Below are 12,263 nucleotides of genomic sequence, written 5' to 3' on the forward strand. Positions count from 1 at the left end.
TTGCTGGCATGGCTGTCTTGGCGGGCGGCGGGCGCCTTTCATACATTGCTCACTGCTGCTTGCCTTGGCTGAGGCGCTCTGTCTGGAACTTCAGGCCAGCCACAGCCAGAAAGAGGCCCTCTAGTGGCTTGGGTCTCTAGTCACGCACGCACGACTCGGCCGGCGTGCCAAGTCGCGCTGCGCATGCGTGCGGGTGCATCTGTCCTCCCAGCTCGGTTCACCCACGTGGTGGGCTGGTGGTGCGGTCGCGGAGGAAAGCGTCGTTGCTGGGGCTGGGGCTGCAGCAGGCGCAGGCAGAACGAGGACACACGCCCCTCGCTCTCTTGCCTCCGCCGCGACCTTACCCAGGCTTTCAGCAGCCAGGCTGCAAAGCACCATCCCTGCCAGGGCCCAGGCTCCCATCGCAGCACGTCCAGACGGCTCCCCGAGACACGGCGGCCGCGTGGCCCCGAGCGACACCGCGGGAGTGGGTGGGCGCAGCAGAAGCCGGCGGGCTCTAGGAAACTGGAGCTGAGGGGCCGCCTCCCTTTCTCCCAAGACGTGAAGAACAGCTTAACCCAGTTACTGCACAAAACGCCCTCTGACTGAGCCTGCTTGATCTTCGCCGGCGTTATGAGGACCGGGATCCTCCGCCTCTGTTCAGTTGGCAGTGCAGGGGTGATTGGATAGCAACCGGGCTACCGACCCTCCAGCGTTGGCCTGGTCTCCCCAAGAATCGGCATCAACCTCAGAGGTGACTATTGAAAGGAATCCTGGCGATTTTAGCGGCTTAATATTGTGGTAAATAATGTTGGGGTGGGGGATAGTGTGAGTGAAAAAAATCGGATCCCCAAGAATCCCTTCGGTCAGTGCTGGCAACCCTAACCTGGGCACTGGCTTTTCATTACAGACCAACATTTTGCTAAGTGGACAGAGGTGAGCAGATCAGTATATATTTATGGGGAAATTTTTTTTAAAGGTCCTAAGGAATATATGGTTCTCTGAGTTAGAAATATTTTATTTCCTCTGTGAATGCTTGAATTTGTTTTTGGTGAATTCTAACTAGCCTCTATATTTAACCCCAAAATGGATATATGTATTTCTGTCTTCAAGGATTATGTTATATGGTTGGTTTTTAAACCCTGTGGTAGTCTCTGAATGTGTGGTGTGCACCTTCATGTTGTGTATGGTGTGTATACATATTGATGGAAGCATGTATTTAATCTTAGATTTACAAACCCACATTTAGCCATGGAAGTTTTGTTTACAAGTTTTGTTACAGCAGCACCGGGAAGACATTTTAAAATGCAAACCCAGGCAAATTGGATGAGGAGTTTGATTTGTGTCAATCATTACTCTTTTCTTCTATCGGCTGGATTCAGTATTTGTTGTCCTGATTCTGAGCCATATGAAATCCGTCTGTTGATCCACAGGGTTGTTGTGAGGAAGAACCTAAGTATAATGTAGTATGTTTCATCATTGCATCATAATTCTGATGTTTGAGATACAGGCCAACTCCACAGGGTTGTTGTGAGGAAAAACCTAAGTATAGTGTAGTATGTATCATCATTGCATCATAATTCTGATGTTTGAGATACAAGTTTTCTGAAACATGTGTGTCAGTCAGATGTATGTTGGGGCGGCGGCGGGGGGGCAGCGGGGGGCGCAATTTCAGTGCTTGCCCCGGGCGCCGTTTTCCCTAGTTACGCCTCTGGTGCTGTGTTGCCAAGTAGACTGAAGTCTCCTTAAGGTACGGTAAGTCATGCACATTTTGACTTTAACATCTTCCTCAGTGACTTCATCATATGTTATCACGAGGGCATAACTCCTCCAGACTTCAAATTCTCCTTCTCACTTGGCACATTATTCTTTTATATGTAAGGCCCTTGTTATATAAGTCAAAAAGTCAAAATGCACTAGCTTAAAATGCAACCATCTACTGCAAAGTATTGTTCTGCTTCACCTTCGGAGGTAAGGATGGGGCTTGGCAGGGCTCTGTGACGCTTCAAAGTCCCTCCTCCCTGTGCTGGGAAAAGCATAGCACTGTGTATAGGTGGGAAATGACTCTCACATGGGAGGATTTTGTTTTGTTTTGCCAAAGTGGAAAACAGTATGGAAAATTCTCCCTTTCACACTGGGATTTTGTAGATGCCTGAGATGGTTGAAATTTGGGTGGAGATGTTGGCTTCTAGGGATGTGCAGAAACCTGTCCAGTGGCCCTTTTATGGGCCTCTGAAGAGGTTCGAACACTGGCCGGATCAAATGTTCAGCGGCAGGGGTGTAGATATAACTGAGCGAAAGGGTTCAAAGTACATGGGCCCCCCACATCCACCCCTCCCTATTTTCTTCATTATCTCCCTCACTCTGAGGGGGCCACCAGATAGAGGGATGAACACGGGCCCCCTCTCTCCTAGCTATGCCCCTGGGGGGGTAGGACATTAAGGATGGGGAGGGTGCATGTATCTCTCCCTCCGCTCCTCCCCTCCCCCCCCCGCTGGTGCTGGAGTTTTGTAAAATGCCTCAGGGCGGCAGCTGCCTCCCTGCCGCCCCTTCTTCTTTGGCCAGAAGTACCAAATGTCAACACTTTTCAGCCTGACTAATTATGAGCAATTCAGTCATTGACTGCATCAATGAAAGAAACCATTAGGATGCCACAAGGAAGGACTTCTGCCTGTGTCTCTCACAGTACCTGTGAAATCAACTGATGTATAACCACAAGGAGGCCTTTGAGATCTGGGATTTTGCTGGGAGCCAGAGAGGACTCATAGAATGTTAGAACTAGAAGGGGCACTGGAGATCTTCTAATCCACCTTCCTGCTCAGCGCAGGAAACTAGGGATGTGCACCGAACCATGGTGGTGAGGTTCGAAGGTGGCGGGGAGGCTACTTTAAGAGCAGGGGAGCGTGCACTTACCCCTCCCGCCGCTTTCCCCCCACCAGCATCCATTTTTAAAAAAGCCTATTGGGGTGGGAGTGTACCTCCCTGTCGCCATGTTTTCCGGATATGACCAGAAGTCCCCGACGCACCTGCGCATGCTGGCATGAAGGAGACAGGCCGATTTTAGGCTTCTGAGCAGGTGCACGCCGTCTCCCTCATTTGGAGGAATGCAGGGCCGGAGGAAGGCAGTCTTTCGTCAGTTCAGCTGCCGTCTCTCCTCCACAGCCTCCCTCCCTTGGTCTGCTGCTGCTGCTGCTGCTGCTGAGAGCTCCTCGGTGTGCTCCCTCACTGGTGAGTGGTTTGCAATCAAAGTTGTTTAGCTGGTCCCTCAGTCAGCGTGCCTGCCCCAGCCCAGCCCCTAGCAGCAGCAGCAGCAGCAGCAGCCATTCAGTGTTTGGGAGAGCTCTCACCGCTGTCCTATGCTGCCACCACCGCCACTGAGTGGCGGCTTTCAGTTAATTTTTAAAAATAAAGTGGTAAACAGAACAACGTATGTCCCAAACGGGACAAGCACTTTCCCTCAAAAATGCAGGGCATCCTGCATTATGCAACACTGTTGGCAACACTGGGGGGGGGGGAGGGAAAAGTTGCTGCCTGTTCTTTTACCTTTTAGAAACAAGCTGTGGTGGGGATGGTGGTGACAGGGGCGCCTTCCACCCTACCACCAGCCCCTCTAGCTCGCATGGGTTATTATACTGTACTAGTATTTTGAAGCCCGTTATAATAACGGGCGCTAGCCTTTTCCTCTCCCCCCCTTTTTTTAAGTACTGCCGCCGCCGTTGCCGCCGAAGTCCCACCCTCCCTCCCTCCCAACTTCCGAAACCACCTTACCCCGGCCCGTGACAGTTGAGGAAAGGAAGAGCTCAATTGAAAAGGGAAAGAGGAGCTCGCAAGCAGTGCTCCTCCCTCTGCAAAGCCTCTTTCCGAACTGGCGCTTGGGGCGGAAAGGACTTCGGCAGCGGCAGCATTTTCGTCTTCTTGGGCCGGTCTGGACCCCCGCCGCCATTCCCCCCTCCCGCCACCCACCACGGGCCGCGTCTCCGGCCGGGCCGGCCACCCAGGGCTCCGGCGGGCCCGCCACCCGCCACGGCCCGCGGCTCCGGTCGGGCCCTCCGCTGCCCGGGCCCATTCCTGTCTTCCTGGGGCGGCTTTTTCTGGCCACCCAAGATGTTTGGTGGCTCCTGGCGCTCGGTCCTTTGCCGCCGCTAATGGCTGAGGCGGCGGCTCTGCCGCCGCCTCAGCCAGTCTCTCCCTCCTCCGCAGTCCCGGCTTCTTCGGGGCGGCCATTTGTGGCCGCTCAACATGGCTGCCAGGTGCTGGCGGTCGTGTCTCTCTTGGACTGTTCTGAGCATGCGCTCCGCGCATGCTCAAAACAGTCAAGGCACGAACGCACGCTTGGTGTCCGTCCACGGACGGACACCAAGCGTTTTATTAGAGAGGATTCTGTGGGGATTTTTTGTGTGTTTTCTCGGGGGTGGGGTGTTTATTGTTTGTTTTTAGTGCACTTTGGTTTTAGTACTAATTGTTTTGTGCTATATATATTTTATTATTATTATTTCTTGTTTACACAGTCAGACAGGTGTTATTGACTGGTTTGTTTTATCCAGACATCGAGTCCTTCCCAAGGACCTGGGATGGCTGAATTTTATTGTCAATGGTTATAGATATCATCGCAGAATATAGGCTGTTCCCAGTAAAGCTGCTTTTTGTAACTGGCTGATGGTGATTTCTGTGGCCCCTATGGTGTTGAGGTGCTCTTCAGGGTCTTTTGGAACTGCACCCAGGGCGCCAATTACCACTGGGATTATTTGGGTCTTCTTCTGCCACAGTCTTTCAATTTCAATTTGTAGATCTTTGTATTTGGTGATTTTTTCTATTTCTTTTTCTTCTATTCTGCTATCCCCTGGTATTGCTATGACAATTATTTTCACTTGTTTTTCTTTCTTCTCGACTACAGTGATATCTGGTGTATTGTGTGGCAGATGCTTGTCTGTTTGTAGTCGGAAGTCCCATAATATTTTTACATCTTCATTTTCTACCACTTTTTCAGTTTTATGGTCCCACCAATTCTTGGCTACAGCTAGCTTGTATTTTTTGCAGATGTTCCAGTGTATCATCCCTGCTACCTTGTCATGCCTTTGTTTGTAGTCAGTCTGTGCGATCTTTTTACAACAGCTGATTAGGTGGTCCACTGTTTCATCTGCTTCTTTACAAAGGCGGCACTTGCTGTTTGTGGTTGACTTTTCTACTTTTGCTCTTATTGCATTTGTTCTTAGTGCCTGTTCTTTGTATTTGGTGATTTTTTCTATTTCTTTTTCTTCTATTCTGCTATCCCCTGGTATTGCTATGTCGATTATTTTGACTTGTTTTTCTTTCTTCTCGACTACAGTTATATCTGGTGTACTTTGTCATGCCTTTGTTTGTAGTCAGTCTGTGCGATCTTTTTATAACAGATGATTAGGTGGTCTACTGTTTCATTTGCATTTGTTCTTAGTGCCTGTTCTTGTGCAGCCAGTATTAAACCCTCTGTTTCTTTCTTCAAGTTGCCATTCTTAAGCCATTGCCAGGTCATGGTGATGTCTGATTTTCCACTTATATTGTGCAAATATTGACCATGCAGGGACTTATTTCTCCATTTTTCTGCTCGGTTCTTGATTTGTTCTTTCTTGTAGGCCTGCTTTGTTTCATTGGTGTTGAATAGTTTCTCGTTCTTGACCATTTTAAGTGCATCTTCTTCACTGTCCTTGATATATTCTTCAAGGCCTCTTTTCTCCTCCTCTACTGTTTGATGGACTTGCAGCATTCCTCTTCCACCTGAGCTGCGAGGGAGGTATAGCCTATCTACATCACTGCGGGGGTGCAGAGCATGATTGATGGTCATGATTTTCCTGGTCTTACGATCCAGCGTCTCTAGCTCAGCCTGGGTCCAGTCTATTATTCCTGCAGTGTATCTGATAACAGGTATAGCCCAGGTGTTTATGGCTTGTATGGTGTTCCCGCCATTGAGTTTGGACTTGAGGGTTTTTCTAACTCTCCTGATGTATTCACTTCCAATTTTTCTTTTAACTTCAGTGTTTGCGATGTTATCAGCCTGGAGAATGCCCAAGTATCTGTAAGGTTCTTTCTCTTCCAGGTTCTTGATCTTGCTTCCATTGGGCAGTTCTATTCCTTCTGTTTTTCTTATTTTCCCTCTGCTCATTATTAATGCAGCACACTTGTCTAGTCCAAACTCCATTGCTATATCGCTATTGAATATACGGACAGTGTTTAGCAGTGATTCAATTTCTGACTGGGACTTTCCATACAACTTCAGATCTTCCATGTATAGCAGATGGTTGATTTGACTTGATGTTTTAGATGTTAGGTATCCGAGGCCTGTTTTGTTTAGTATTTGTGAAAGTGGGGTCATGGCGATTACAAACAATAGAGGGGATAGTGAGTCCCCTTGGAAAATGCCTCTTCTAATGCTAACCTGTCCAAGTGTCTTGCCATTGATTGTTAACTGTGTACTCCACATGCTCATTGCTTTTTAAAATAAATATCTGAATGTTTCTGCTGACACCAGTTGTTTCTAAACATTTTAGTATCCATGTGTGAGGCAATGAATCAAAGGCTTTCTTGTAGTCAATCCATGCAACACTTAGATTGGTTTTTCTTCTCTTGCAGTTTTCTAAAATCATTTTGTCAATCAGCAGCTGGTCTTTTATGCCTCTGGTGTTTGGGCAATTTCCTTTCTGTTCAACTGGAAGCTGTTTGTTAGTTAATAAGTGTTGCATCACTTCATCTGCTATTATTCCAGTTAATAATTTGAACATGGTTGGCAGGCAGGTGATCGGTCTATAATTACTTGGAACCGCACCTTTTGCTGGGTCTTTCATGATGAGATGAGTTTTCCCAGTTGTTAGCCATTGTTCAATATCACCTCCTTGCAAAATGTAATTGAACTGTTTTGATAGTTGTTTATGAAGGCTTGTTAGGTGTTTAAGCCAAAAGCCATGCAGTTCATTGTCGCCTGGAGCAGTCCAATTTTTAATTTTCTTTGCTCTTTCACTTATTAATTCTGGTGTTATTATTAGATCTTGCATTTGTTGGTTACATTTTTTGACCTCTTTCATCCAGCCTGCTTTTTAAATTATAATCTATTGGATTGTCCCATAATTTCCCCCAGAATTGCACTGTTTCTTCTTTATTTTGTGTTTCTACGTTTCTTGCAGTTTCTCCTTCTATGCTTTGGTAGAAACATCTCTGATTCGACTGGAATTGGAGATTCTGCCTGTGTTGTGTAATTCTGGCTTCATATCTGCTAATCTTCTTTGACACTGCTGTTATTTGCTGCTTTATTATTTCCAGGACTTCTCTAATTTTCCTTGAATCTAGGTGGTATTTTTGGATCAGATACTGTTTGGTGTTTTCATTCTTCTTCTTCATCATCATCATCATCATCATCATCATCATCATCATCATCATCATTATTATTACATTTATATCCCGCTCTTCCTCCAAGGAGCCCACATACTTGAGTTTCTCGTCACAACAGTTTCTCGTCACAACAACCCTGTGAAGTAGGTTAGGCTGAGAGAGAAGTGACTGGCCCAGAGTCACCCAGCTAGTTTCATGGCTGAATGGGGATTTGAACTTGGGTCTCCCCGGTCCTAGTCCAGCACTCTAACCACTACACCACGCTGGCTCTCCATTGTTTTTGATGTTATACTGTGAACTGCTCTGGGAGTGTATGATGAAGGGTGGCATAGAAAACTGAATTAAAATACTATGCCCAGAGCTGGAGAGCAGTGTAAAAGGAAAAAAATTGGGGCTGAAGCAGTGCGAGGCTGCCTGATCCACAGATTGCTTTCTTCTGTTTGCTATAATTTTTGTGGTGGCAGAATACTCAGAGTGGATATGACTGGACACAGGATAGATGTCCAAATTAGGGCCTCCTTTGTTAAAAGCTAAGTTGCATGAGCTTTTCCAAAATGAGTATAGTGAAAAGAAAACTGAAAGGGAAAATCAGGACAGTCACTTCATTCCACAATACATGGAGTTTACTCAAAACCACAATACTAGAAGCCCAGTTAGAATGTATACCAAAAAGGAGGAAAGGTGTTAGTGCAGGAAGATGCCAGCATGGCTAACAGGTAAAGTCAAGGAAGCCATAAAAGAGAAGAAGACTTCCTTCCAAAATTGGAAGGCCTGTCCAAATGAGAACTGAAAGGAACACAAACTCTGGCAAAAGACATGCAAGGTGACAATAATGGAGGCAAAAGGAGAGTTTGAGGAACATTTAGCTAAAAGCATCAAGTGGAATTTAAAAAAAAACTTCTTTAAATATATCAGAAGCAGGAAACCTGCCAGGGAGGTGGATGGACCATTAGACAATGGGGGAGTGAAAGGAATTATTGAGCAGGATGTGGAGGTTGCAGAGAAGCTAAATGAGTTCTTTGCATCTGTCTTCACGGCAGAAGATACTGAGCACAGGGGTGTAACAAGGCTGGAGTGGGCCCAGAGACAAAATTTTAAAATGGGCCCCTTGCTGATACACACACACACACACTTACTTCACAATATATAGTGCACTCACACTCACATCCCCATTATGCCAGCTTCTCTAGAAAACTCCACTCCCTCGCTTTAACCCCGTCCCTTCACCCTCCCACGGGGAAAAGCGCTCCCTGCTCAGAGTTGCTTCTGCAGACAAGGACTTTGCTGCATGCATGCTGACTTTGCTCCGAACTTGCGGTTGGCTTTTCCACTGCACCGAAGCTCTGCGGGTGTTGGGGAGTCATGTGACTTGCCTCTGGGGGGCCCCCTCAAGGTGTGAGGGCCCCCAGGCAGCCGCCTCCCCTTGCCTAATGGTAGTTACGCCTCTGACTGAGCACAAACCTGTTCCTGAACTAGGCTTTTCGGGGATGGAAAAGAACTAAAGTTCAGCTAAAGAACTGAGTCAGATAGAAGTGACAAGAGTTGATGTTCTAAACTGTCTAGAAAAATTGAAGACTAGCAAATCACCAGGGCCAGACGTCCTCCATCCAAGAGTACTTAAAGTACTCAAATGTGAAATTGCCGACCACCTTGCTAAAATGTATAATTTATCCCTACAATCAGGCTGTGTACCAGAGGACTGGAAAAGATCAAATGTTACACTGATTTTCAAAAAGGGATCCAGGGGTGATCCAGGCCGGTTAGCTTAACGAGGGATCTTAAAGGGATCTTGGGGTCATGGTGAACAGCTCATTGAAAATGTCAACTCAATGTGCAGCAACTGTGAAAAAGGCCAATTCCATGCTAGAGATCATTACGAAGGGGGTTGAAAATAAAACTGCTAATATTATAATGTCCTTATACAAAACTATGATGCGGCCACACTTGGGAGTACTGTGTACAATTCTGGTCACCACATCTAAAGAAAGACATTGTAGAATTGGAAAAGGTGCAGAAGAGGGCAACCAAGATGATCAGGGACCTAGAGCACCTTTCTTAGGAGGCAAGACTACAACATCTGGGGCTTTTTAATTTAGAAAAAAAGACGATTGTGGGGAGACATGATAGAAGTCTATAAAATCATGCATGGTGTGGAGAAAGTGGATAGAGAGAAATTCTTCTCCCTCTCATAACACTAGAAGCAGGGGTCATCCCATGAAATTGTTTGGCACGAAGTTTAGGACCAGCAAAGGGAAGTACTTTTTCACACAAGGTATAATCAGCTTGTGGAATTCTCTGCCACAAAATGTGGTGACAGCCAATAACCTGGATGGCTTTAAGAGGGGTTTGGATAACTTCATGGCGGAGAGGTCTATCAATGGCTACTAGTTGGAGGGCTATAGTCTACCTCCAGCCTGAAAGGCAGGACGCCTCTGAGTACCAGTTGCAGGGGAGTAACAGCAGGAGAAAAGGCATGCCCTCAACTCCTGCCTGCAGGCTCCCAGTGGCATCAGGTGGGCCACTGTGTGAAATAGGATGCTGGACTAGATGGGCCTTGGACCTGATCCAGCAGGGCTGTTCTTAACTTCTAAGGAGTGTGTGTGTGTGGGGGGAAGTAATAGTGTGAGGCTCAGGCACAGGCTCCAAAGCCGTTTCCTCTTAACTTGATAATATGCTGGGTAAACACATTGGCTAGTATGACACCATTGGACTCTGAGAGGGACTCGAAAGCAGATAATGTAAGGGCAACATAAAAAGAACACAGCTGAACCAGAGTGGAGTCAGGAGCCTGTTGCCTGCAGTGGCCAACCAGATGCCCTGGGAAGCCCACAGGTAGGAAGTGAAGGCAAACATGTTTTCCACTTTTGCTTCCTGCAACTGGTGTTTGGAGATATACTGTACCTGAACATGGAGGTTCTACTCCACCATAACTAACAGTCACTGATAAACTTCCCTTCTAGGAGAGGGAAAAATAGGAAGACTTAGGAGAAATATAGAGATTGTTCACACTATTGCGATGCTTTAGTGGCTCAAGGTATTGTCCTGCTTTGGCTTTTGGATCTCTCTTTCAAGCATATTTCTAATCTCCTATGAAAGACATCTCAGCTACTGGCTATCACCAAATCTGGTGGCACTGAGGGAGCACCCCCCCTCCCCCATTAACAATACTACTACTCCCGTCATGGTGAATTAGTATATAGTGACTTTCAGCAAAAAACTCTTCTGAAAGTGGCTTACATAGAAAAGTAAATGATAAATAAATAAGAGCCTTGCCCTTGTCCCAAAAGGACCAGTCTGAAGGGAAACATAAGGTAGGCACCAGCAGCCACCACGGGAGGGATGCTGTCTTGGGGCTGGTTAGGGGCATATGCACACGCTTTCCGTGAATATCTTGTGGTGGCAATGAGTTCCCTGAGTTAAACAGATGCTTTTTGTGAAGATGTTAGTCCTGTACCCACTCTCCTGGCTTGGACTCCACCCTGGACTCTGTCCAGATTCACATACGCGTGGAACCGAAGGAGGACTTTCATACACTGGCGATGCCTTGCAGCTCGCGACTAACTCAGATGGACACTTATTTTCTTATGGCTGTCTTGACCTGCATGTATGTATGTATGTAACCTCCTGCCTCAGGAACGTGATCTATAACATATCTGCATGCTAAACGAACCATGCCAGCACAGTGGCTGACCACGCCAGGAACTCCTGCTGACAACACCCCTGGAGGACCCCTGGACCTGGAGAAGACCCTCCGCCGTCAAGGACCCACGCCCAGAGGCTGCAATTGGCAGAAGAAGACTGGCACGGCCCTGACGGCCACACGCAAGGTCAGGCTGGGATCTGACCCTCCCTTGGACCTTTTGGACATTCCTCTCACTGAACTCTTTTAACTGGACTCTACCCAAACCCGTAGGAACTCGTGTACAGTGCTATATTCTTTCTACCATTGCAACCACACACTCGTTAGTACGTGGCCATGTTTTATCGGGAAGTTCTATTCACTGTTGCTTTTGTAAACCATATGTTAAACATTCTCTAATATAAGTCAATCTATCGCCAATAAACTTAATCGATCCCCTTTTCCACTCACCCTGCAACTTTTGCAACCTTAAAACTTTGCTCCTGAACCCAGCAAACTAGTTCCTCTCTTTGGGGAAAAACGAACAAAGATCAGAGAGGTAGAAAAAGACAAGAGATGCACAACGAGCACTTCGGGTTCCTTTTGGACTATATCGCCATGCCGGTCACTCGTATCCTCCTGAAGCGGGTGGGAAGACACTCTCTCTTCTTACTCTGTGATGCTTGGTCTCAGAGAGAAGGGGAAGTGTGAAGGCGGCAGGAGGGATCCGTTGCAAAGTAATATCCCGTTTGATGCTGCCGGGTGCATTTCCTTAGAGTGGCGCTAGTGGTCGAGCATGAGGGAGCAAAACGTGTTCACGTTGCTGCTTTTATCTGGAGCCCCAGGAACTTTCCTTCACCGCCGAAGAAGGAGCTGAAGCTCCCATGCCCCTTCCACTGGGGGAGGAAGTTCTTGTCTTCTCAAGATTCGGGGGAATCTGGTGAGGCACTCTTGCATTTAGGGAGAGGGGTCTAAGGGAGGCTGGGTTGGAATGGAAACGGAGGGAGGAGGGAGGAAGGGGGGTGGGAAACGCCAGGTGGGCAAGCAAGCGGGTGGGTGCGTGGTGGGAGATCCAGACAGCGGGGGAGAGAGAAAAAGAGCAGGCGCATGAAGGCAGCTCATGGGAGGTGGGGTGGGGGGCTGATAGACTGAGAGGAGCACTTGGTGCCCACGCATGGGTAGTTGGGGAGTGAGTGAACGCCGCCCCAGCAGGAAGCTGCATCGGGCAGCAGAGAGCCCTTAAGGATCTCCTCTCCTCTTTCTTAAAGCTCCCGCTCTCCAGCTGTTGCCTAGGTCAGTGTTGTCTGCA

At 47.5% G+C, this 12,263-nt stretch overlaps 1 protein-coding gene across 1 annotated transcript in view; it reads left to right on the top strand.

Annotated features, from left to right (window-relative positions):
• The window catches only part of LOC128343876 (uncharacterized), a 65,348-nt gene that overhangs the window by 37,298 nt on the left and 15,787 nt on the right, over window positions 1–12,263 (top strand). The window contains 1 exon segment of the mRNA XM_053293309.1: window positions 349–470. Coding sequence (XP_053149284.1) covers window positions 349–470 — 122 coding nt within the window.

This window comes from Hemicordylus capensis, chromosome 2 (genome assembly GCF_027244095.1).
Source record: "Hemicordylus capensis ecotype Gifberg chromosome 2, rHemCap1.1.pri, whole genome shotgun sequence".
Taxonomy (NCBI): Eukaryota; Metazoa; Chordata; class Lepidosauria; order Squamata; family Cordylidae; genus Hemicordylus; species Hemicordylus capensis.